This window comes from Epinephelus lanceolatus, chromosome 1 (assembly GCF_041903045.1).
Source record: "Epinephelus lanceolatus isolate andai-2023 chromosome 1, ASM4190304v1, whole genome shotgun sequence".
Lineage (NCBI taxonomy): Eukaryota > Metazoa > Chordata > Actinopteri > Perciformes > Serranidae > Epinephelus > Epinephelus lanceolatus.
Genome location: NC_135734.1, coordinates 2,804,636 through 2,830,610, shown reverse-complemented (window position 1 = coordinate 2,830,610; position 25,975 = coordinate 2,804,636). Strand labels below are relative to the sequence as shown.

At 41.0% G+C, this 25,975-nt stretch overlaps 1 protein-coding gene across 5 annotated transcripts in view; it reads right to left on the bottom strand.

The window, feature by feature from the left end:
* Positions 1 to 5,744: 5,744 nt before the first annotated feature.
* iqsec1b (IQ motif and Sec7 domain ArfGEF 1b) overlaps positions 5,745 to 25,975 on the bottom strand; it is a 258,339-nt gene continuing 238,108 nt past the window's right edge. For 4 of the 5 annotated variants that reach the window (XM_033633758.2, XM_033633759.2, XM_033633757.2 and 1 more), the window contains exons 10-14: positions 25,834 to 25,933; positions 24,834 to 24,995; positions 24,552 to 24,728; positions 21,218 to 21,267; positions 5,745 to 12,812 (exon numbers count right to left, since the gene is read on the bottom strand). In XM_033633758.2, the coding sequence (XP_033489649.2) occupies positions 12,267 to 12,812; positions 21,218 to 21,267; positions 24,552 to 24,728; positions 24,834 to 24,995; positions 25,834 to 25,933 (1,035 nt within the window). In that variant the 3' untranslated portion in view covers positions 5,745 to 12,266. The remainder of the gene's footprint in view (positions 12,813 to 21,217; positions 21,268 to 24,551; positions 24,729 to 24,833; positions 24,996 to 25,833; positions 25,934 to 25,975) is intronic. The other variant, XM_033633761.2, reaches the window with a different exon arrangement.

The following is a 25,975-nucleotide window of genomic DNA, read 5'->3' as shown; positions in this document are numbered from 1 at the left end:
TAACTCCTGGTTATTGAGAGACATCAGTTTACTAGGTCGAATCTTTCTTACTAAGATGGAAAGCATATCGAGATGTATCTATCCAGCGTATTCTTTGGCCATCCCTAACAGAGCCATTAAGAAGGTCAACCAAATTAATTTTGATTATATCTGGAAGAAAAAGATGCACTATATTAAGAGAACAGAGATGACCAAAGAATACAAAGATGGGGGCCTACAGGCTATTGATTTTGATTTTATCAATGGAACACTGAAAATTAACTGGTTAAAATCGTTACATAACAATAAGAGCTTCTGGTATCATATCCCCAGAGAAATCTTCAAGAAACTTGGAGGCATAGATTTTTTATTAAAATGTGATTTCAATATTCAGAAACTTCCCCATTAAATTATCCCTGTTTCACCAGCAAGTCCTTTTATATTGGAAACTATTTGTACAATCATAATTTCACCCCGCACAACATGCTATGATGATATGGAACAATAGATACATTACAGTTAAAAACAAGTCATTGTATAACAAGGACTGGATGGATAAAGGTATTTGGTCTTTAATTCATTTGGTTGACGATGATGGGTGTGTGATGACATATGAAAATTTTTGCCTTAAATATGATCTAGTTGTCAATCAGAATTCCTTTGCATCCATAATGAAAGCCATCCCTAATCCTACTTTAAATTCTGGGACGGTTTTTGCTATGGGCAATGTGGGCGACCGCCCAGGGCGCGGTCTATGTGAGGACGCACGAGCGCCCTCCAAAACAAACAAAAAAAACCCCAAAACTCGCCAGTTTTCTAGACTACCCCTCATTATCACGTCAAGTTAGTGAAGTGGGTGCCCTTATTATCACGTTTCAACCAGCAGCAGAAAGGAAAGACGAATCCTGGCGGTTGTGGGTTGAACGGGGGTCACAGACAGGAATACGGCGGAGGCTTATAGTGCTCTGCGGCGCAAGATAACGGCTTACCGGCAACAGAGAAGTCCGACTCCAGGTCCAGTAATTTCCTCTTTCGTTGGTGTCATGACTGCCCAGTAGTACCTGGACAACCAGGCTGTGGCGGCACACAGGTATGTGGCGTGTCAGAGGAGAAACGAGCCATTCACATTTCTCTCTTTGTGGCAGGGATGGTTCGCCCAGGGCGTAAAACTAGCCAGGACCGCCTCTGTTTAAATTTAATTCAAGGGATTGTTTCAAACTCGACGCACATCACTCCTAATTTTCCACATCTCCTAGTTGGAAGCTATGACTTTGAGAGTATTAAAATTCCCAATAAAACAATTAGAAAGATGTTTGATGACATCACACACCCTTTATTGTCTTTTCAAAACTCCATCAAACAAAGTTTCTCCAAAGATATTATATATTCTTTGCGCTCTAAATACTTAAAATTTCCCATAAATCCAAAAGCAACAGAAATCCATTTAAAAATTTTAAATGGTGTGTATCCGTCTGGTGAACTATTACGACAGAGATTTGATTTTGAAACAAATAAATGTGTATTTTGTGATGATATTGAAACCTCTGATCATTTATTTTTTTAATGTATGCTTTTTGAAGCATTCTAGACTGATATACATGACTGGCTGCACACAAAGATCCGACTCGAACTCTTTTCTCAGAAGGACATTATTTATGGTGTTGTTATGGACAATAATGAATGGGACTTTCTAGTAAACAATATACTAATCCTTGGAAAATTTTACATACACAAATGTATGTATGAATGTGAAACCTAGATTTAATGTGTTTCATAACGAGTTTCTTTCCTTCACCAAAGCCCTTGACATAATGAAAGGTAAAAATGCAATGAAACTTTTCAGTTCATTTGAAAAATATGATTTACGACAAAAGCCCTAGCTAACTTTTTATTTTATTTTATTTATTTCATGGATATTTTATTTTCTCATAGATTTTCTCTTTTGCATTCTTCCTATGCACCTGCTCCTTTGAAATGTAAAAATGATGTAAGCCATGTTGTTTGTACATGATTTTGTTAAATAAAGTAAAAAAAAAAAAAAAAAAAAAAAAAGATACCTCAAGAAATAAACACCCAGAATTTTGTTGATTGACCAATCAGAATCAAGTATTTAAGAGTGCCATGTTCTAAGCGTATCTCCGCAACGGATTGGTTGATTTGAGTGACTGACACTTCGTTCGATTTGTTAGAGCCAATAGAATGGCGCTATACCCACCAACCAGAGATTGACAGCACTGTAAGCCAATCAGAGTCAGCAGAATACAGTTGTAGGGGAGTTGCCGGCTGCTGAATGCGGTCACTGTTGAATAACGTGGCGTCCCGTACAGCCCAAAATATAACGAGTGGGCATGGAGTTTGATTTGTTATTATTTATTTAGTTGTTGTTTGGGTTTATACAGCCTTGTAGCCCAGGTTCTGCTGTTTAATTTGATGTGCAGCACATTCTTCATGATTAGTGCGTTGTTTCACACTGTTTGCAAAGTCGTTCTCAAAGTCCCCCAGTTGGGGGACTGTCGGGTAGATTTTTAACCAACAATTTGGGCAACCCAATAATAGAAGACGAGTGCTCATTCTTTGTCAAAATATGTTAAAATCACGTGGAATTATTCAAAATTTTCCCAGGGGAGAAACCCCCGAACCCCCAGGTAAAGAATTGTTTCCAATTGTTTTTCAACTCCTAGCAACGTCCCTGCTCATAGCAGTTCTTTGTCATTCTTCCAATGGCAGCTCAACTTCTCTCCTCACCAGTGATGCATAAACTCTTTAGCTGTTGCTGTGTCTTGTGTGTTATGAAGACTGGGTGAGGAGAGACTCGTTGAGGCTGAGAAAGATTCCGAGCTAAACGACCCACAATCATGGCAAAAAGATAGGCCTACTTCCTGGCGAGTCACAGCTCTTGAGATCGACTCTTCAGGTGAGAAATCAACTATAATTAGTAGGTTTTCACACATGATTTGAAGATAATGTAAAGGTGGAAGAGGTACAGGTCTTTCAGTAAAAGTAGTAATAACTTTGTGTGGTTGTCTGTTGACAAGCTGCAGTGTGATGAGTCCTGGGGCGGTACTTGATGTGCTGCGCTGCACTGTGTGTTTTCAGCTTAAGAGTTTTTATGTAAACTGCAATCCTATGATTCTAGACTCTAGGACCATTTAGAAAAATGTACCAGTGGTCCTTGAACTGTTAAACAATTTCTTGGTAGAAACCCCATAGAAAATGTGGTTCTTAGACATACCCAGTCATTCCAGTAAGACCAAGAAATATCACTCTTTGGGAAAGTAGGGACACACAGCTCAGTTTTTACAATATATTGTTTTATTATGCGTTCTCAACATCGTCACAGTACTAGTTTTACATCAATAGCAGTGTGTCTACTTAGAAACAGAATGCATAATAAAATAAGAGCACTCCTCCCTTCCCTTTGACTTCAAAAGTGGGCTGTGAGTGTGAGAGAATAGGAGCATCTCAGGAAGTATGTTAGAAGCCGTGTTAACTGTGTAACAGTTGGCTGTTCATCTCTAGATCCTATGATAATTCAGTCCTGTTGGAGGCAGAGAGAAGCAGTTGATGATTATGTAAATATCAGAGGGGAGCAGAAATGCATCTTCAATGTAATGCAGATATTGAGGAGTAGTAGTAATAATAATATTATTATTATTAACAATAATAATAATGATAATTGTAATTTACAGACTATTTACATGTTTTCTCATTACTATCCACCCATACTTAAAAGGTTCACTCTGTTTCAGAGCCTCTTCATCAAATGACATTAGATTCCCACAGATGGATTTGCTATTTACACTCAGCAGTATACTGCCATGTCTTTATACTATACAATGGAAATAGAGGTGAAATGCAGAGTATAATGACATACTCTAATTGTAAATGAAAAGACACACTAGCAGCCAGATATCATCTAAATGTAAACAAGCATAATTTAGAGAAATAAAAGCTACATTGAAAGGTAGGGACTTAGTTATGCACAACACAACAAAAGAGAGAAAAGAAAAGAAAAAGAAACGATAGGCATCAATGGCATGCAACAAACCACCTCACACAGAATCTGGACAGGTTTTTTGATCAGACGTCTGAAGGACCTGGTGGGTTATGAAACCACCAATATCTAATAAAGCTAGGTTTCTTCTTGGCTGGTGTTTCCATCATGATCCCAGTTAGTAATCAGACTTTGGTCTGAGGACAGAGTTATGATTGGTCAACTGTAAGGTTGTGCTGGGTCGATTAAATTTGGCCCCCAATTGATTTTGTAACTGATTTAAATTGTAATAACCATGCAATATTGGCACTTTTCTGACTCTATACAACCTAAACTTTGCTGGATTAAATGCTGTATATTTGACAGATCAGTAAAATGTTAGATTGTAGAGTAGCCTACAGTACATAAAGCCTGCAAAATGTGTTGTGGATCATGACAGATATTTTAACAGTACTACTGTCTAATCAGGCACCCTTTATAGAGGGTTCATAGGTGGAAACTAATGGCTTCATTAATGGTTAATAAAAACTTAATATAATATAATAAAAACTCAGCAATAAGCTATAGAACATTTGGATTGCCAGGTTGTGTAAAACCTCTTTGGTAGGAGTTTATCCTCCTCCAGCAAACTTGTCTAGTGAACAAAGTGGTTACAGGGTGGCCTAAACAACAGCCAGCGCCAATGAATATATGGCATTCATTGTGAGGAACATTATCTGTGCTCTTTTTCCAGAAGGTTAATGGTTTGTTAATACTGAATAAATTCCGTATGTTGTTTAGTGGAGATGGTCTATTTCTACGGTGGCCAAGAGATGTCACAACACACGCAAATTCCACAACACACGCAAATTCACACAACACACGCACATTAAGAAAACACCCCCAAATTCAGAAAACACATTCATCAATTTCGCAATACATAAGCTGCAAATCCTCACAACACAAGCAAATAAGAAAACACTGCAAATCCTCACAACACAAGCAAATAATATAACGGGATGGAAATGCACACAACACAGGCAAGAAGCTGAACGCTCCGCAAAAACGAAAACACACGCCAACTTGAAGGCGACAACGGAAATGTTGGACCGTAATCACTCACGGACCTGCTTTTGGGCGCCGATGGTTTCATCCCAATATCCCTCCTCAACTCCTCCGTCCTCAATCCTCGGTCACTTGACCCGGAAATTGATTTGAGACTCACCATCTTGTACAACGTCTCAATTCGTTAAATGCACTCAGAGGAGTCAAGGAGAGAGCAGGCTTTCAGAGGAGGGGGAAGTGAGTGCAGCCGTTTACCAACCGATACACCCCCTTATTGGATATCAGTTATTGATTGGACAGCGCAGCGCTGTAGCTGATCAGACTGATCTGATACATCCCTACATCACTGGAGTTTCATACAGAGTGAAGACAGATAACAGATTCAACTCAAATGTATCACTGCCACGTTTTATATTTTATTTGTTTTCTAATTCACCATCGAGTTAAAAATCTGAACAAGAAAAGGAAACAAACGACTCTTCATTTATTAGAAAGAGTGTTCTCTTCACGATCTGTTATTTCCCTCATCAACTTTAATTATAGATACAATCAAAGAGTCTGTCTGTCAGAGAGTCTGTCTGTCAGAGAGCCTGTCTGTCAGAGAGCCTGTCTGTCAACAGGAAACACTTTTACATCAGTGATTGCCTTTTCCATTCAGTCACACTGAGGCTGATCATTCCTGAGCGTCAGGTTGATGAGTTACAGAATTTTAATTTTCTCTGAAACATTTGGCCTAATAAATTATTTCCAGTGTTTAAAGACACCATGATCATGTTCTGGGTTATTAAATAATGAACTAACAATCAGAATATCAATAAATACAGCAGCAAATAATGAATAAATCATAGAAAGACATTCTGTGACTGAGCAGGACACAGGTCAGATTATAAATACAGAACGCAGGTTGTTGTTCATGTGCAGGTGATTGTTAGACAGAGAGAAAACACTGCTGCTCTGTTACTGATAACTGTATCTGTATCTTTATCATTATATATGTTTCTATAACATCATGTGATAACTGATCAGCTGCCGCCGTCATTAGAAATGGACGTCGCTTCATGTGACGCTTCAGAGGAAAAGATGACTCATTTCTCGACAGATATATCTCCTCGTTTCTTCTCTACTCATGTCTCATCCTCGCATCTCTCCCCCGTGTCCTACAAGGAAGAGATGCAAGTGAGGGAAACGTGGATGCCCAAAAACAACTTAGATGCTCGGACCGGACTTGAAGAAAGTCTGGAAATGTCAACAACCAGTAAGTATGTCACTGATTACGGTCCCCCTGGAAACATTTCCGTTGTGGTCTTCAATTTGGTGTGTGTTTTCGTTTTTGCGGAGCGTTCAGCTTCTTGCCTGTGTTGTGAGCATTTGCATCGCGTTATCTCATTTGCTTGTGTTGTGAGGATTTGCAGGGTATGTGTTGCGAAATCAGTGAATGTGTTTTCTGAATTTGGGGGTGTTTTCTTAATGTGCATGTGTTGTGTGGCTATGCTTTAAAACACACTGGGAAACTCGGCCTGGCATGTCACCCGCATTGTCTTTTTCAGCTAGGTCTGGTTAAATATGAAGACTAATCACTTAAGGCTGCCCTGGAGTTTTCTTGGCAATGAATAAAAGTAATATTATATGCAACAAATTTGGGTGTGTCTCACCAAAGTTTATTATGTGTATCCTTAAGGTCAAATAGGCACACTGAGTGCACATTCTTCCTTAATAAACATTCATAGAGCTGATTTCTTTGTTAAATTGTGCAATATTTACATTGATGTTTGCTAGTGTGCAGCATAGATGCATTAAAAGTACTGGGTACAGTGTTGCAGGTGGGGTCCCCATCACTCTTATGAAAGTTTCTCAGTGGCCCCTGTGGCTAAAAAAACTTTGACCTCCTGGGTGTAAAATTACCCCAGTCTTTTGTGTCATTGGGCCCACAGAACAAGGGCACTAACAACTTTGCCAGCTGAGCAGCTAGCTTCTGCTGGCCAAACGGCTAGCCTCTGGTTTAGCCCTCTGCTAACTTAAATGGGGATAAAATGATTTAATCTTGCAGCTCTTCCAGACTTTTAAAATGTTATGAGACCGTATGGATCAAATCCCGATAGTGAGTAAGTTTACGAGTGTTGAGACACTCAAAAAAATGTATCCACTGGTTTACAGACATCTCTTTCCCAATGTAAGTCTACGCGGAAAAGTTTTTTGGGTGCAATGGCATCACGTGATGGACCCTGGAATTACAGGGTTTGGCCACTATGTCAGATTGGTTTCAAAGTCTGAGAGGTACAAGTGCAGCTGGAGCAGCTACATGACCAGCCTTCTAGCGACATAACCATTATACCTTTCAGCCCACAATCAGCACCCTTCGCTCCTTGACCTGAAAGCAGAAGTCCCAGTGAAACTGCTAAGGTAGCAATAGCTAGCTGTAAAGTATTACGTTAAAAGAGAGGTGGTTGAGGTTAGGGTAAGGGTAATGGGTAGGCTACATCTTGTTACTTATGCTAATGCTAAGTTAGTGATTAGTTAGCTGTGAAGTATTACGTTAAAAGAGAGATGCTTAAGGTTAGGGTCAGGGTAATGGGAAGGCTACATCTTGTTATATATGCTAAATGCTTAGTTAGCAATTAGCTGGCATTAGCTATGAAGTAATATGTTAAAAGTGAGGCAGTTAAGATTAGGATAAGGGTAATGGGAAGGGTTACATCTCAGTACTTACAAAGTGAATCATATCTTAATGTATTACAAATTATAAAGTGAATTATTACGACATTTCGTCTTATTCACTATGGTGTAGCATTGTAGCAGGGTTCAGATAGCTGTTGTGTTGGTGGTTTTGTTTTGTACTAGTGGTGGGCGCGGTTTTGTAGGGGTGTATTGTGTATGCTACAAATGGAATGTGTCTGCAGATATATATGTCAAAGTCCAGTGCACTTCCCAGAAGCTTGGTTTGCCGTCTTTTCCTTCATTACTTTTGCCAGCACACTGCTATGCTACTCTGGGTGTTACTGCCACCTACTGTCGATTAGTGGACCAACAAATGTGACTTACTAACATTTGCTGGAGGATAAACACCAGCCTAGGAGATTTTTCTAGAACATGCCAACTCAAAAGTTGTTCTTATGAAAGACTTATTGCTGATGTATAAAGCATCAACAAATTACTTATTAACCATTAATGCATATAACAATGAATTGGCTTTATTAAATAATCAATTAGTTACAATGTATAAAACCTCTGTAAAGGTTACTTTATATTAAGTGGTACCTTGATAACTTAAACCTTGAGGAAACAAGTATTTAAGAATAATAATGTACTGACTATCACTTAACAACAGTGTGAGCCACTGACAGAGACAGATGATATCACTATTATCACTCTGATTTCCAGATGACAGAGTACATATTTTGTCACGCTGCCTCTACCTTTCCTCTCACTGCTTTAGCCACTGTTGTACACTAAAGATCCAGTAAACTACTCTATGTGGATCAGGAAAAGATACAGATTTGGTTATCCTCTGGAGTGACACAAATACATAGCTGACTTAAGTTAGCTGTAATTGAAGAATTCAAAACTATTCTACCATTCATTTTTAACAACTGTCAGTTGTAACACTGATATAGTTTAGGAATACATAATAGTTAGAAAATAGCCATGAAACACATTGTTACATGCAATTATTTTGGTTGACACTCTTTATCAGTGTGGAAGGTCCAGTCCCTTCAAATCCATGTGGATAGTTGCACTTCACAGAAACATTGAGGAAGAAATGACAAAGGACGCTGGAGGAAAAAAGACAACACTAACAGAACTAAAGAAAATGGAACAACCACCACACTGAAGTTAGTCTTAGACAAAAAAGTTAATACAAATTGCACAAACAAGTTAAAAAACAATCCATCTCAAAGTCTTTAAGGAGATACAGACTAACTTCTGCCATTGATATCAACTAAGTAGAAGAACAAGTGCTGTGTCTACCACTTTCAACAGAAACTATACACCATCACACAAGCCCCCTGCCTCTGCTTTGCACACACCGCAGATACTGTGCACAGGATGGCTGGGAGGTACGACCAGCTTTCCCATAATATGTCAGACAGATGATTGATATAAAACTGCCATTTGTGGTGAATGACGTATATGAGTACTATCACCATCACAGAATGATAATTACTGATTTCTGTACTGTGGTGTCCGTGTGGCTCTGAAAAGTCAGATCAAGTGAGTAAACAGCACTGCACCACGTGCTCACTGCTCATGAGACGCACAAAAAAAAAAACAAAGGGGGACAGGGCACACTCAGCCAGCTGAGAGCTTCCACATCAGGGGAGACACTTAAACAGTCATGGTGCTGTTTTCCCTGCTACACAGTTCACACAGACTCTCTCAGTTTCCATTAAAAACTTGGAAAACCTTCTCCTGCAGAACGGACTTGAAGAATCCCACCAGGTTGCAGTGCAGCATATCACATTTCATTTTGTTTATTGGACTTTTAAAAAATAGTTAAAAAAAATAAGATGATGGCAGACAAGCAGCTAGTACTGAAGGGCAGACACTCAGATGAATCTGCTTGCTCAGCAGCTCACTTTGGCTGCCTTTTTTCCAGAGCGGGAGAGGCGACTTCGAACCGAAGATGACTGCAGTGGATGAAACTTGGCAGGCCGGTGTGCACGTCTGTACTGGCATTCAACAATCTGAACAGAGTTCTAACTCAAAGGCAACCATATAAACATATAAGTATTCCAGCTTACTGAATTGCCTTAGGCTACTATTACAAGCTTTGATTGGTTTCTTAACAGTAAAACTATGCCACTTATGTGCCAATATAATACTGAGAGTTTTAATTGATGCCATTTGTTCTGTAATAATAATAATTATAATAATAACAGTTGAAATTGTTATTTTACAAAATACTATGCACAATATAAGCTACATAAAGCAATTTCTGAGACTAAATTAGCAAATGCTTCATAATTGGCACATTTATCACTGCTAACAGAGATATCACAGTGCACTGAGCTATTGCTACATACCTGTACAGCTACTGTACTGCTGAGGATGATCATTTATGTCTGTCTGTCTGTCTTGTTCAGCCAAACCCCCCTCACTACTGTTTACTTCTTCTGTAAAATACTAATAAGCAAAATATTTAATCATGTTCCTTTAAAGGTACTGTATGTTACTTTTTACAGGTATTTATCATTTTATTGCCAATGGGTGAACGGATCGTTACATAAAAACTGAGACATTCCCCAACTTCTTTGTTTGCTGATGAGAGCCTGTGGACTAATGTCTATGTAAAGGACTCAGGGCAGTAAAAATTCAAAGGACATGATGTTAATGCATGTTACCAAGTGCCTTGCCTGTCTTCAGCTCCTTCACAGCGCTAACAGTAAATCTAATGTTAGCGTACGTTAGCTAAGAAGTCTGCTAAAATACAACTGGCACACACCACAACAAAAAATCCACACATACTGTGTTTCCATTGTGTAACTTTGGCAGCGGCGGCCTGGAGACAGACTTTAACTAGCTACTTAAATCCAGCCAGACCTAAACTGAGTGACAGGGTCTGATTCCAGACAGCTCCAACTTTCTGCTACTTTCTGTTGCTGCTGTTACACATTAGACCCAGCCACCAGCTCACCATTACCCCTGGCGCTGGAGTACATTGGCTGAATTAGAGTTGGTTCAGTGATCCATCTGTGGAGCTGTTGCTCTCTTCCCAGTAAAGTAGTGTCCTAGCGACAGGGGTCGAAGGGACACCAGGATGTGCTAGCTGGCTGATTCTCATTTGTGGTCTTATAAATGGTAAATTGATTAAATTCAGTGCCCCCTGATTCCCGAAGCTGTAAAAATCCTAGATGGAACACTGACATGTAAAATATATTGTGATGTTTTGGCTTGTGCTGGTTAATGTTAGCTAACTTTAGCTTGCTTGTTAATGTGGACAAATTGCCAGTTAGCTAAAGTAACAAAATGCTGTCTTGAGTGGATAATATCTGATCAGATGTGGATGCCAAACTGGCTAGCTTGCTGTTTGTAAATTGCTTTTATCAGCAACATTACGAAGCAACCAATGACAGATCCATGCAACTGCTCGGGGCGCCTGACCAAAGGGCAGCCCCCTCACTCTGAGATCTCTCCACTTTGTGCATGTATAAGTCCTGTTTGTGCATGTGTGTGTCTTTCAGACCTGTGTGTAATTGACAAGCAAGAGTGAAAACATTGAATTTCCCCTCAGGGGGATTAATAAAGTGAATAAACTTAAACTAAACTTAAACTTATAGCTTAGTTACAACTATCTAGGTAATCTCAGCTTGCATGCTTACGTTTTTGCTAGCAAAATATATCTGAGTGGATATGTTAGTTCCCTAGCTTGCCAAATTAATTCACCAGCTAACATGACCCATGATACTAACTTCAATATTATGACAGTGTTGATTTAGCAAAGAATAAATGGTGCAATGGTATAAAGCAAAGGTGTATAACCGAGCATTGCTTACTAGCCAAGAGAGCAATGCAAGGCAGGGGCAGACAACGAGCTAACTATAACGTAAGCTAGGGTTAGCCAGAGAGCTTGAACTTAGCTATGGGGCATGGATCTCTTGATTGTTGCTCTGTATCGTCAGCTGATAAAGTTATTTGCAGACAGCAAGCTAGCAGGTATTATGGTGCCAATAAAAAAATATATAGGAACAATACAAATCGTAATGTTATTAAAATATAATGATTGTAATTTGTTTTCCAGCAGTCTATCAACATGATGGCAGTCAATCATTCCCAGTATTGCGTATGTCATGTCGTTGTTTTGGCTGATGCACAGGCGCTCGCTTGTGCCTAAGGAGTGCGAGTTTGATCAAGAGATTGCTGACTGCAGTTCACTCAACAGCCACTCATGTCATTATTGAGGATTAAAGGAGGATTTTCTGAAAGTTACATACAGAACCTTTAATTTACTGAGGAGAAACAGTAGTTGTGGTCTTTGTGCATGCTCTCGTGTGTTGCTGTCTGTTGCTCCTGGAGCAGGCAGACATGACCTATGACCTGAAATGAAATGAAAGGGGTAACTAGAAAGGAAATATGTTTATATTAAATATACTGCCCCTGTGATGAGTGTAACAAAAAATGCTGACGGAGGCACAGGATCTCGTCTAGCTTTACATGCCCAGACCTATGATGCACAGTGCAACCGTCTCTTCAGCTGAGAGCCTTGGAGCAAAATCAAAGTTCAGTCAGAGAGCCCAGAAAGCTCCCGTGCACCTCAGACTACCGTACTAATGCCGCTGTGCTTGGGCTTGGTGCTGCTAGGTGCCTGGGAGGGTGCCGGTGGCGGGCCATGGTGGTGGGGGCCGAGAGCAGGGTGGGAGGAGTGTGCCAAGTGGCTTCCGTGGCTGTGCTGTGTGTGAGGGTGAGGTGGGTAGGCTGGCTGCTGGCCGTGAGAAGGGGGTGGGTGGTACTGGTGTGGAGGGTGCTGCAAGTTGGCCGGAGGGTGGTAGTGGTGGTGGTGATGGTAAGGCGGGGGGTTCTGGGTCATGTGGCAGAACTGAGCATGATGAGGGTGCATGGAGGCCGACGCGTCAGTCTCCGCCCGGGCTGTGTGCTGCAGGTTGGCAGGGTGGGGGGTGTGGGCGATGAGGGTGGGGTGCAGGGGCTGCGGGGTGGGGCTTGGGGACTTCACCCGCCTGGTACCAAACAAAGATCCTAGCAGTGAAGAGGAGTTGGGCAGGGACTGGCCACTGTGGCGGGACGGGCAGTCTCGGCTGGAGGGGGGTCTTCGCCGCATGTGAGGACTGCTAATGATTGACCCCTGCAAAAAAGAGGATGATCAGATCACAACAAAGACACAGCACAATTCTACTCTTGCTTTTTAGTGGGAAACAGCAGATAAAAGTGAACGTTTACTTGCTCTCAAATTCAAATATCCCCATTCATTTAATGACCAAAAGACAGATTTGTGGAAAGAAAAACACATTACCCTGCTGGTCTAGGCTTATACAGTGTGCACAGGCTTGAATTCTTCAAACAGTATCACCAACTAAATGACCAGCTACAGCTGATCTCAAATCTCTTGTGGAAAAGCTTCTCCATTTCTCTTTTCTGGTTCACTGCCTTTGTTTGTCTATCCATGCTAACATCTCACGGTTGACTCTCTCTAAATACTTTGGAGGCTCAGCTTGGTGAGGTTGTCAGAGCCTGCCGTATCTGCACTGTCAGGAGCAGACAAACTGCCTCTGCATCTTCAGACTCTCTCTCTAACTGTGGATGCAGTTGTGAGTTCCTGTCACTATCTGTTTCCAAGGTTTCAAGGTTTCATATGACCCCAACTCTGCCTGCACCACATGCTAAGATTATGCATGATAATAAGGGAGGGAATGACATTTCGCTTGTTAGACATTACCTTAATGTTAATGCACCAAAAATAAAATAAAATGTTAAAAAAATTAAACAGTGATTGTTTATGAGTCCCAGACTTCGAGTCCGGGTCACGACTATAGTCTTTTGAGGATGAGTCTCAAATCACTGTGTGTGCAACATAAGTTTGACTTGAATCCCAGTCACAGACTTCAGTGCCCATTTCAGGCATGAAGTACAAACATTTGTACCGTTTTCAGTTGTCAAATTTGGGTTTACCAAGAGTGCACCACTGATATAAATGTTTTTATGTTTCTAAATTCCCACTCAGCAAGACAAATGAAAAACTTCATCAGCTTTTTTTTTTTTTTTTTTTTTTTATATATATATAAGGGCACAATAACACAGAATAACAATAAAAAAAGGCTTACGTTACAGAAATGAAGCAGATCTCTCAGAGCCATGCATACCATGCACACTGAACTATTCACCGGTGTAGATCCAAAAGATTCAGAGCTTTGAGTTATGATGTGCTAGTGTGTTAGTTAATGTATTATAACAAACTGATCACAGCAGCCTGGTCCCTGCAATGACTTGTTCATGAACATCTGATGGATTAATTATATTGTTGGACAGTCAGACTGCTATGACAGTAGGAAGACAACATGTTTTGGCTTTCATTTGAAAACTATGCTGTGCATTCTACCTGGATTATTTTGATCACAGGGTAGCTCTGTTTTTAAATGACCATAAATGACTTTCAAGGTTACAGTAAAAGATGGGCCTATATCCTGTATATTAGCCTATTTGTTTAAATTCATGTAACTTTTCATAGCTCAAGCAGTTTTTGAAAGTTCTAGTAGTGTGCTGAGGGTGGAACAGGGGGTGCTCAAGCTTAAACGAAAAACCCAAGCTGATATGAAGCGCAGGTTATTCATCTTTGCACTCTGTTGGAATTGCCCCATTCTTTGTAAGAGGTATCTAGGCATGTTAATTAATAAACAACAAACTTTATTTGACTGTGCTTTGGGCTGAATGCCGCAGACAGTGTGAAAGGTTTCGGGAGATGCAACTTTTAGTTTCTGTCTTTTTCTTTGGATTAGGTGACAACAAGAAAACTGTAGAGTAATACTGGCAGCCTTATCCTCAAAGGTCCTGTTCTGGTAACAGCTCCAGATTTCAGCTTGCATTAAGGAAGTAAAAAAAATAGGCTTATGTTAAATCATCAACAATTAAAAACCTTTATGGTTTTACTCAACCATTTTGGTAGAGCACATGTTGAGTCACTGTATCTCAGTGAAAAATGTGTTGAACTCAGGGGTGGAAGTAACGAATTACAAATACTCACGTTACTGTAATTAAGTAGATGTTTTGGGTACTTGTACTTTTATGAGTATTTTTTTCAAGTGTGTAATTTTACTCCTACTTGAGTACAATTTACACCATGTAATCTACTTCGCTACTTTTAAAATCATAAGTCGCTACTGAGTACGGCCACAATTTGAATTAATATTCAAACCTTTCATCTGCATCTTTGAAGCCAATAAGGCTGTCCGATCGCAACCGCGCCAATTAATCTATGATGTAAGGAAAGGACAACTTCGCTGCAGCAGGCACAGGTGTCTGGCAGTAACATACCTACACAGCGGAGTAGAGACTAATTTATGGACTGAAGATTTGGAGACAAAGAAGCCAAGGGTGAGTGTCCATGTGCTCCACACAAATCCCGTGAGCTCCGCACCGCAACATAACAGCTTACTGGCGAGTCCGACTCCAGGTCCAGTAATTTCCTCTTTCGTCGGCGTCATGACTGCCCAGTAGTAAGTTACCTGGACAACCGAGGCACACAGGCACACAGGTATGTGGCATGTCAGAGTAGAAACGAGTCGTTCACATTTCTCTCTCTGTGTCAGTAACGGCCCACAAACCTCACCGCACTTTAGGGACTGTTCTTTACTTATGAAGGGACTGTCAGGGGAGGAGGGTGGCTGGTTGATTTTTATTTTTTTTATTTTTTTTATTTTGATCCCCCCTATGTTAATCAGTTATTGATGCTGTTTTTGAAGTATGAATAAGTCAATAAGTAATTTATTCCACTGAAATATCATTGATGTATTATAGAAAAGTGATTTATCTTTTTAAAATGACAAAAAGCACATCTGCCTCATTTTTGCTGTGGTATCATGATACTACTCAGAACAGTGATACTTTCACTGGTATTGTACAGTGGGTCCAAATTTTGGTACCGTGACAACACTAGATGTCACAACCATTCCATTCGGGGTCGCGCAGTGAGGTGGCTCGGGGCTCGCAGTGTTCCCCCACTTTTGGGAGCGGGGGAACACTGCTCTCTCAGAGGCCCAAAGTGTTCCCCTACTTCTAATCTTCTAATCTTTACAAATTAAGCACTGGTTATTCGTTTGGCTAAGATAAGTCTGCAAAGATATTGTCACTGCCATTGATTTGCCTGATATTAAAATAAGACGGAGCTAGCTAACGTGTGCGTGCGTGCATGCATAATTGAGCTACAATTCTTAGAAATGTTTTAGCTTAATATTTGGACAACCACCGTCATTACAATAAATTAAATCTGTAGTCATTTAATACTCACAGGCCTACATTCAGCAGGCCTATATTTTGTGCTAGAGTGACGCTATGTCATATGAAACATTAACCATGAAAATTAACCATGTTAGCTTGTCGGTAAGGGGGTAAATAGTGCTCCAAATTCAGGCTAACGTTTAGCATGGAAAACAGGGCACAAGCAAGGGGTCCCTTGTTCTCTTACTTCAAGATACCTGAATGAAAATGTTTTCGTATGATAAGCGTTACCCCTTTACAGACACATCCACTTCACTCTAATCCCTTGCAGTTTTGTGCAAAACCCACGAGGTTATTTTGCGTGCGGTATTTATGTGATTTCGCCTATTCTATTTTATTATTCCTGCATATTGGGGTCCTTAAACAGTATTACAGTTGGATAATTTGGGGCTGACTGGAAAGCTGTGACTCTTGTGGAGTCAGTGAGCCCCTTGTATTCATGTGTGTGCCATGTGTTTACACTCTTGCCTCATAATAGGCATATCATTGCAGTAATTTCACTGTATAAGATGAGCTGTTTTTGATATTTTATACAGGCAAATCGAATCGAATGCCTGCTATTGACGACGCAATAAAACATCCATCGGTTAAAAGTAATTAATACTCTGAGTAGTTTTTGAGAAGAGTACTTTGTACTTTTACTTAAATATTTTTTAAACACCAGTACTTTTACTTGTAATTGAGTACAATTTAAGCAATGTATCAGTACTTGTACTTGAGTACAAATTTTCAGTACTCTTTCCACCTCTGGTTGAACTTAACCTGATTGAGCTATCTCCATCATTCAGTCTAGGTATGTTAAATTAAAAATATCCACTAGATGTCACTGTGTCTTAAAATAGTTTGCCTTGTCAGTTCGCCTCCTACAGGAAGTTAGTAACAAAAAATGTATAGGTGAGCATTTTTTTTTAACAGGTTTTAGTTTTAGAGGTCTTACTGAACGGATTTATGTAACTTTATACAAAAATAAATATCTAATAGGAGTCAAATAAGTTTTTAAAAACATGTTCTACCAAACGGTTCATTTGTCCTGTTATGGTAAAGGTAGTAAAACTAAACTAATGTAATAGATATTTACTATTTGCTACAAAATAAAAAACAAAAACTTCTGCTCATTTATTGTTGTTAAATTATACATTTCATTTTGTCCATTATCTGTATGCTGAAATAATTTAATAAGTATAATTTTTTACTGAGATAGATACCTTGAAATACCCCAAGTATCTTGGGGTCTTGCTCACAAGTGAGGGTAGAACGGAGCATGAGATGGATTGGTGGTTTGGTGCTGCTTCTGCAGTGATGCGGGTACTGCACTGGACCATTGTGGTGAAGAGGGAACTGAGCCGGAAGGCAAAGCTTTTGATGTACTGGTCCATCAACATCCCACCCCTCACCTACAGTACAGGCCAAAAGTTTGGACACACCTTCTCATTCAATGCGTTTTCTTTATTTTCATGACTATTTACATTGTAGATTCTCACTGAAGGCATCAAAACTATGAATGAACACATGTGGAGTTATGTACTTAACAAAAAAAAGTGAAATAACTGAAAACATGTTTTATATTCTAGTTTCTTCAAAATAGCCACCCTTTGCTCTGATTACTGCTTTGCACACTCTTGGCATTCTCTCGATGAGCTTCAAGAGGTAGTCACCTGAAATGGTTTCCACTTCACAGGTGTGCCTTATCAGGGTTAATTAGTGGAATTTCTTGCTTTATCAATGGGGTTGGGACCATCAGTTGTGTTGTGCAGAAGTCAGGTTAATACACAGCCGACAGCCCTATTGGACAACTGTTAAAATTCATATTATGGCAAGAACCAATCAGCTAACTAAAGAAAAACCAGTGGCCATCATTACTTTAAGAAATGAAGGTCAGTCAGTCCGGAAAATTGCAAAAACTTTAAATGTGTCCCCAAGTGGAGTCGCAAAAACCATCAAGCGCTACAACGAAACTGGCACACATGAGGACCGACCCAGGAAAGGAAGACCAAGAGTCACCTCTGCTTCTGAGGATAAATTCATCCGAGTCACCAGCCTCAGAAATGGCAAGTTAACAGCAGCTCAGATCAGAGACCAGATGAATGGCACACAGAGTTCTAGCAGCAGACCCATCTCTAGAACAACTGTTAAGAGGAGACTGCGCCAATCAGGCCTTCATGGTCAAATAGCTGCTAGGAAACCACTGCTAAGGAGAGGCAACAAGCAGAAGAGATTTGTTTGGGCCAAGAAACACAAGGAATGGACATTAGACCAGTGGAAATCTGTGCTTTGGTCTGATGAGTCCAAATTTGAGATCTTTGGTTCCAACCGTTGTGTCTTTGTGAGACGCAGAAAAGGTGAACGGATGGATTCCACATGCCTGGTTCCCACTGTGAAGCATGGAGGAGGAGGTGTGATGGTGTGGGGGTGTTTTGCTGGTGACACTGTTGGGGATTTATTCAAAATTGAAGGCACACTGAACCAGCATGGCTACCATAGCATCCTGCAGCAACATGCCATCCCATCCGGTTTGCGTTTAGTTGGACGATCATTTATTTTTCAACAGGACAATGACCCCAAACACACCTCCAGGCTGTGTAAGGGCTATTTGACCAAGAAGGAGAGTGATGGAGTGCTGCGGCAGATGACCTGGCCTCCACAGTCACCGGACCTGAACCCAATCGAGATGGTTTGGGGTGAGCTGGACCGCAGAGTGAAGGCAAAGGGGTCAACAAGTGCTAAACACCTCTGGGAACTCCTTCAAGACTGTTGGAAAACCATTTCAGGTGACTACCTCTTGAAGCTCATCGAGAGAATGCCAAGAGTGCGCAAAGCAGTAATCAGAGCAAAGGGTGGCTATTTTGAAGAAACTAGAATATAAAACATGTTTTCAGTTATTTCACTTTTTTTGTTAAGTACATAACTCCACATGTGTTCATTCATAGTTTTGATGCCTTCAGTGAGAATCTACAATGTAAATAGTCATGGAAATAAAGAAAACGCATTGAATGAGAAGGTGTGTCCAAACTTTTGGCCTGTACTGTATGGTCACGAGCTCTGGGTAGTGACCGAAAGAATGAGATCGCAGATACAAGCAGCTGAAATGAGTTTCCTCTGTGGGGTGGCTAGGCTCAGCCTTAGAGATGGGGTAAGGTGCTTGGACATTCGGAGGGAGCTTAGAGTAGAGCCACTGCTCCTTCTCATTTAAAGGGGTCTGTTGAGGTGGTTGGGGCATCTGATCAGGATGCCTCCAGGGTGCCTCCTGTTGGAGGTTTTTCCCAGGCACGTCCCGCTAGCAGGAGGCCCCAGGGCAGACCCAGAACACACTGGAGGGATTAGATCATCTGGCCTGTGAATGCCTTGGGGTCCCCCAGGAGGAGCTGTAAAGCATTGCTCCAGGGAGCCCCAGTTAGCAAATGAAAATGGATATCAATATATATATATCAGTATGATTTTTTTTCACCATTTCTGAGATGTTTTCAAAATGCTGTAATATGCTGTAATAATTAATATATACAATAATATTAATATACTAATACTAATATTTTACAAGGATAATGACAGAACATGGTTTGTAATTTTGATTTTTGTCTTTCTGTTTTACAAATACCATGAAATGACATATCAACCATTTGATAGAGGCCTATATTCAAAAAACTACATGTCTGTTAAAAAAAAGAAACATTGATTTTTGTTATTATTGCCCAAAGCAAACTTAAAAAATGGAGAGAATTTTTTTTGCATTGCTTTGTTTTCTCAGTGCGGATTTTAAAGGGTTAAATCAAGCCAACTTAGCAAGACACAAGCCCCTTTTACACTGCCAGATTTTCCGCGAATGTTGGGCCGTTTTGCCGGCAAGCGTTTAGACACACAGAGCCGGATTGGCAAGTTGATCTGAGGTGCCCAATTTTCCGCCTTGTAGGGTAGTCATATTGGCGGAACTCTTTTAGTTTAAACAGACCGAGGCGGCCTTCCGCAACGGGAGGTGCTGTTGAAGACTTGTGGGAGGAGCTGTTGATGACGCCACACGTGCGAGCCACTGGCGGTGGATAAACAGGAAACAGCTGATAGCAGGAATGAGCAGCTAGTAGCAAACGCAGGGAAACGCAAACCTGACAGACACTGTAAAGATGAGCAACTGGAGAGACAAGGAATTGCGCACCCTCCTTGTCCTCGCAAACAAAGAGGCCATTAACCGTCAGATAACAGGAACGGTGAAGAACGGGCCGACTTACGAGAAAATCGCCAAAGGACTGACTAGCCGCGGCTTCCTTCCCACGTTACTGGTTGCGTCACACGCTGAGCTACACATTTTGTTACTTGCTCATGCCCCCCATTGCCATGAAAAAGGCGCATTCTGTATAAACAAAAGTAGGTAGGCGGCATTTTGCTGCACTCCCCGATTTTTTTTAAAGATATTTTTTGGGGCATTTTTGCCTTTAATTGATAGGACAGGTAAGTGTGAAAGGGGGAGAGAGAGAGAGGGAATGACATGCAGCAGAGGGCCACAAACTGGAGTCGAACCCGGGCCGCTGCAGCAACAGCCTTGTACATGGGGCGCCTGCTCTACCCACTAAGCCACTGACGCCCCTGCACTCCCTGATTTCGTTTTTATTGTGCCAGTGCTGAAAAAAAAGACTGATTGGGCTTTCCTGCAAATTTGCACAGTTCCTATCTAAAAAGGGCTACATACTCATGGCCCTAAACACAGAGATAGTCTGGCTCGATAGAGTTTATTTTAACTGTTTCAACTCCATGTTTGGATCCAAACACTGCAGTACACTGCTATCTAGGTGTGACAATAAAAACAGGAAAAGAGAGGAACTTCTTGTCAAGGTCAGGGGTCGATGAAAGGGAGCATTGCGAGTCTGTCACTTCAAACCGTCTGAGCATGCAGGAGCTGGAACTACAAAGCACAGCCAGGTTCAACTTGAGTGACCAAAAAAGGACAAAATCCAGGAAATGGCTAAAACTCTAACCCACCAAACAAGAGGATGACTCAAGGTGAGAGTGTAACATCAGCACAGAGCATCCCTAATGTGACAAGTGTTATTAGTCATGTCATGCTATACACATCGAGGATAATTTGTATCAGCCACAGTGGATCATTCCCATTCAGCCCAATGCATGCAGTGTCCAAGGTGCTCACAACAAAACACCACCAAAACAGTCAAAATAAAAACCCAGACTGCAAAGAAACAAAAACAGAGACTTGTGTGTTCAGAGTGAACAACATAAAGTCAGAGGACAGCTCACCATCAGTTGTGTCCTACTTACTTCCATATTGCTGTCTAGTGATCCTGCACTGCTGCGTCTTCCACGCTTGCCTGCCCAGAACATGTAACATGATAGATTAGACACACCTGGTTAATACATGAAGGTGTATAGGCCCTCTGTCTAATATGGAGGAGGTACACTAGCACCCTAAGGTGACAATAGTGGAACGTGACTATCTACAGTAGAAGCACACTGTCAGTATGGAAGAGGGAAGCGAACAAGGACTAAAGAAAGGGGAAGAAGCAAATCACCGCTACAACTCCACGACATAGTTAGCCTCTGGGACAACTCTATCTCTACAGCAACTTGGAGCCCAGCTGGCAGGAGACCCTCCCATCAGTAAAAATGTGCAGTCGGCCTGCATTAGAGGGATACTCCAGCCATGGGTGTGGGAAGGTGGGTGCTGAGGGTGCTGCAGCACCCCCTGTTGATGAGGAGTGAAACAACACAGTCTGTAAATAGTTGGCTATTTTACCATAACTCATGGGCTCATGACACAGATAATTTGTTTTAAATTCTAAACAGCAAATGATGATGTGCCTGTCAGAAAATGTCTGAAAAAAAAAAAAAAAAAAGTTTAAAATTACCATAAAACTTTGCTTCAATCACTGAACTCAAAAGGCTTATATTTGGGACAGGCGTCTATATGAGACAGGCCTCAAAATTATTTTACACAAAACTATCATGCAGCAAAGATGGCAAACATGATCAAGTTGTTTATTTGAATCAGTATGAATATTACGTGAAAAAAAATTAGGCTTCAACAAACATCAATTATGTTTAAAGCAATATTCGTGACTTGCATTAATTCTTATGAAAAACACTTTTGATTCTTTTGATCAGTAGATCCCCATGGAATAAAAGAATATGAATAACTAACCTGGTAATCAAGGAATGGACACATATTCTGACTTTATGACAGCTTCAGAGGTAGGGATTCACCACTTGCTTTTCACCAAGCTGGTAAATCTGATTAATTACAGTCTTCTCTTCTCATGGTTTCTTTAAAATGAACTGAACTGAGCTAACGTTTAAACATTTATATTTGTATTTGCGATCTAAACAGCTAACTAATGTTAGCTCAAATGGGTAGTCAACAATCTGGATTTATACGTCCAAGGAACTTCTATAAAAATGGACTGCTTGGCAATGTGTAGCCACACCAGGCTAGTAAAAGGGACTGGGAGTTTAATTTGGACTAAGCTTTTAATTGAAGTTTTAAGTAATTCTTTTGATCTGACATGACAGCTAAGGTTATACCATATATTTCAATAATAACTACATACCAGATGCCAAGATGGCTCCTATTCGTTCCAGTAGTTTTACAAATATAAAACCACCATGGATACAAAATTCAGAACATAAAGATTAATAATTGAACTTGTTTGCATTTGGATGTGTCCTGTCAAAAGTTTTACAGATAGTCTCTTTTACAGTGGCCTATGGGGAAAATGCTTTTGGGTTGCAGGGGATTTTGTCCCTGCAAAGTGACCACTGGAAAAATCTGCTGCAAGGCTGAGCAGCTTTCCTGGGGGCCTGCGTTTTAGAGCTGCTTTTTAGATCCAAAAAATATCTTGGATGCGTGGGACTGCCACTGCGGGGGCAAAGCCATCAGGATGAGTGTTATGGCAGCTAGTAATGGGGCAGACAATAAGCAAATGTAACGTTATGAGTTGCCCAGGGGATGTGAGTGGCCTCAACAAACAGACAACTGGATGTCCAACACCATTTAAGAGGAAATATTGGAAATTTTGGCACATGCAGCCCAGAGATGAATTGTGTTTGAGTCAAGAGAGCGCACATTGTTTGGACTAATGGAACCATCAATGTAAGTACGTCTGAGCAGTTTTCTTGTAACTCCTCAAACCAATCACGAGAATAAATGTTTGAATTGTAGGTTTTTGCAATCCACAGATACGTAACATTTTACCCTATTATGTAGCAGATATGTTATTTTTCTGCCAATAATGCTGTGGATAACACAGGGGCGGACTGGCCATCTGGAAGTTCTGGAGAATCACAGAACGGCCGGTACTCCAGGACGGCCGGCAGCCGCCATGCAATCATCACCGGTTTTTTTTTGTTTGTTTGTTTGTTTGTTTTCCTTTTTCTCCCTGATAACCTACTGTTCCATGTCCAGTCCGCTAGGTGGCAGCCTTTAAATTGGATGCCAGCCGGCCCATAGATATCTATGAGCCGGCCGGCCGCCAATCAACTTGAAGAAGAAGGAAGCGCATACCGTATGCAGGGGCGGACTGGCCATCTGGAGGTTCTGGAGAATCACAGAACGGCCGGTACTCCAGCCCGGTTGTTGTGGGCTGGGCCAAGTCAAAGTCCAGGGCTATTTTTTAGTCCCAGTTCGCCCCTGGGTTAACATGTGGTTATGTTTAGGCAAATAACCCCAACTTGGTTATGGTTAGAAAAATATCATGTTTTGGCTTAAAATACCACCAATTTTGGTGGTAGAATCATTCTAACTGAGGCCTCTGGTTTGTAGTCTTTTTTTATTTATAGTCCTCACGCTCAAACTGAGATTACCTTGATAACATCACTATGACATCATCAGGGTTATTTTCTTCGACTTGATAAAGCTCTTCCAGAGCCACAGAGGCTGAGTAGTACACCTCTGCTAAAGTGCCTTTGTGTAAACCTGTCTGTAAAATCAGTGGAGCACCCCTCTAGGGGTTGAGGAACTGTATTAATATCACGGGTACAACAAAACAAACTTCAAATTTTGTAAATATATGTTTAACTGATTGATGCAAAAACAGCTCCTTAAGGAACAAAAAGCCTACAAAATCCACTATTGATGTGACTCTGTAAAGACTGCCACTAAAAAACATCAAATGCACTGATCACTGCTTTACTGGTCCGAAGCCTGTGCTGAGGTCACTGAGTGTGTTTGTGCAGAGCAGCTCTGCAGTGTAGAGGCCACTCTCAACCACACAACATTAATTCCTCTTACCACTAAGACGCTCAGATTGATCACAGTGACCTACATAGTGCTGCCTCCTCCCCCACAGGCAATGCAAGATTATTAGTTAATAGCCTCTTTTAAAATTCACCTGGGCCCATTAGCAAACACCCATCTCTATCTCCTTGCTTCACTGGCTGCATGGGGTGTGTTCACTAAGACACTCTGCCTTGGCAGGTCAGTTGCAGTGGTTAATGTACAGGGACAGGAACTCAGCTTCTTCCAAGTTTCCAAATCAATTAACGTCCAAAAGGAGTGAATAGTATCATGCCAGCTTCCAGCTTGGGTATACATTCTATATTGTCTTGCAGAAGGATGAGACATGAGATAGTAGGCTACCATAGCAACTACTGATTTTACCTGCATCTGAGAGGTCACGTAGGGAGCTGCTGAGGGCGCTTCTCTTCAAGCCTTCACCAATGGCGTAGCTGTCATCGAGGCTCGCTCGGCTGAGGTTGCCGTTGCCTGTTTCCTTCTTTAACCCTGAACTCTGGGACATGCTGGGCCTCACCACCCCCTTTTGTTTTTCTAGTTCAGCTGTGGAGGAGACACATATGCAATGTCGACAGCACTTCTCTGTTTTGTAATCTTGAATAATTTTTGAGCACAGATTTCTAGAAAAAACATAAAACTTTGGCCCACATTCTATCCGGTACTTCTCCATCTCTTGGACTTCAGCAATAGATTCTCGCAAATCGTCAGTAAACTTTTTGCGGTCCTGAGGATTGGGTGCATTGAAGTTGATGAGGATTTTGACGTCAGCTCCGGGAATGGCTGATGTTAGACGAACTCCATTGGGGTAATCTAAAGAGTGACAATATGTACTCTTTAACCCAAGTCCAAACAACATTAGAGTTCTTTCAATAACAGACAACACTACCATCAGAGTGTCAGTATGTTTCAAAGCAAATGCTTGTTTGATCATCAAACGCCATCAGAAACCTTCTATCTCCATACCTTCCCAGCTGGTCACCAACTTCATCAGACATTGATATTTGATTGAATTTAGATTGTGACATCAGGTGACCAAAATTCAATGTCTAATGCCAACGTCAATTTGACGTAGAATAGCGTGGACAGATGATGTTGATATTTTGTTGGTTGTAAGTTGTGTTGTTAAGTGACCAAAGTCATCTTGAAGTAGAATAACAACATTTAGTCGTAAGATATGAACCCAATGTCTGCAAAATATTATAATATTAACGTCCACACAACATGAAATTCTAACATTAAAGTTCCACTGATTGTCACACACCTGAGTGTGGGAGGGAGTGAGCAGCAGCGGTGCCGTACTCGGGAATCATGTGGTGATCTAACCCCCCAATTCCAACCCCTAATGCTGAGTGCCAAGCAGGGTGACAATGGGTCCCATTTTTATAGTCTTTGGTATGACAGCCGGGGATCAAACCCACGACCTCCCAGTCTTAGGGCGGACACTCTACCACTAGGCCACTGAACTGGTGCAGCTGCCTCCCCCCCAGAAAAACAAACAAACAAAAAAAAAATATTACAGTATGCCTTGAAATGTGGCCATTCTCAACAGCCATAAACATTTTGTTGCCTTTATTTGTACAAACAAGTTTGTTTGAAGCACACTGACACCTTTAGAAAGAGCTAACACCAAAGTCTCCATGGCACTTACACTGATTCTCAAAAAGCAGCACTTGCATGCCATAAAGTGAGAAGGACTGCCGAAAGCTGTACGTCACAGAGTTCTTCTTCTTTTGGAAAATTTTAGTAACCTGTGAAGGAATCATGACATATACAGCGGTTAAGACTCTTTG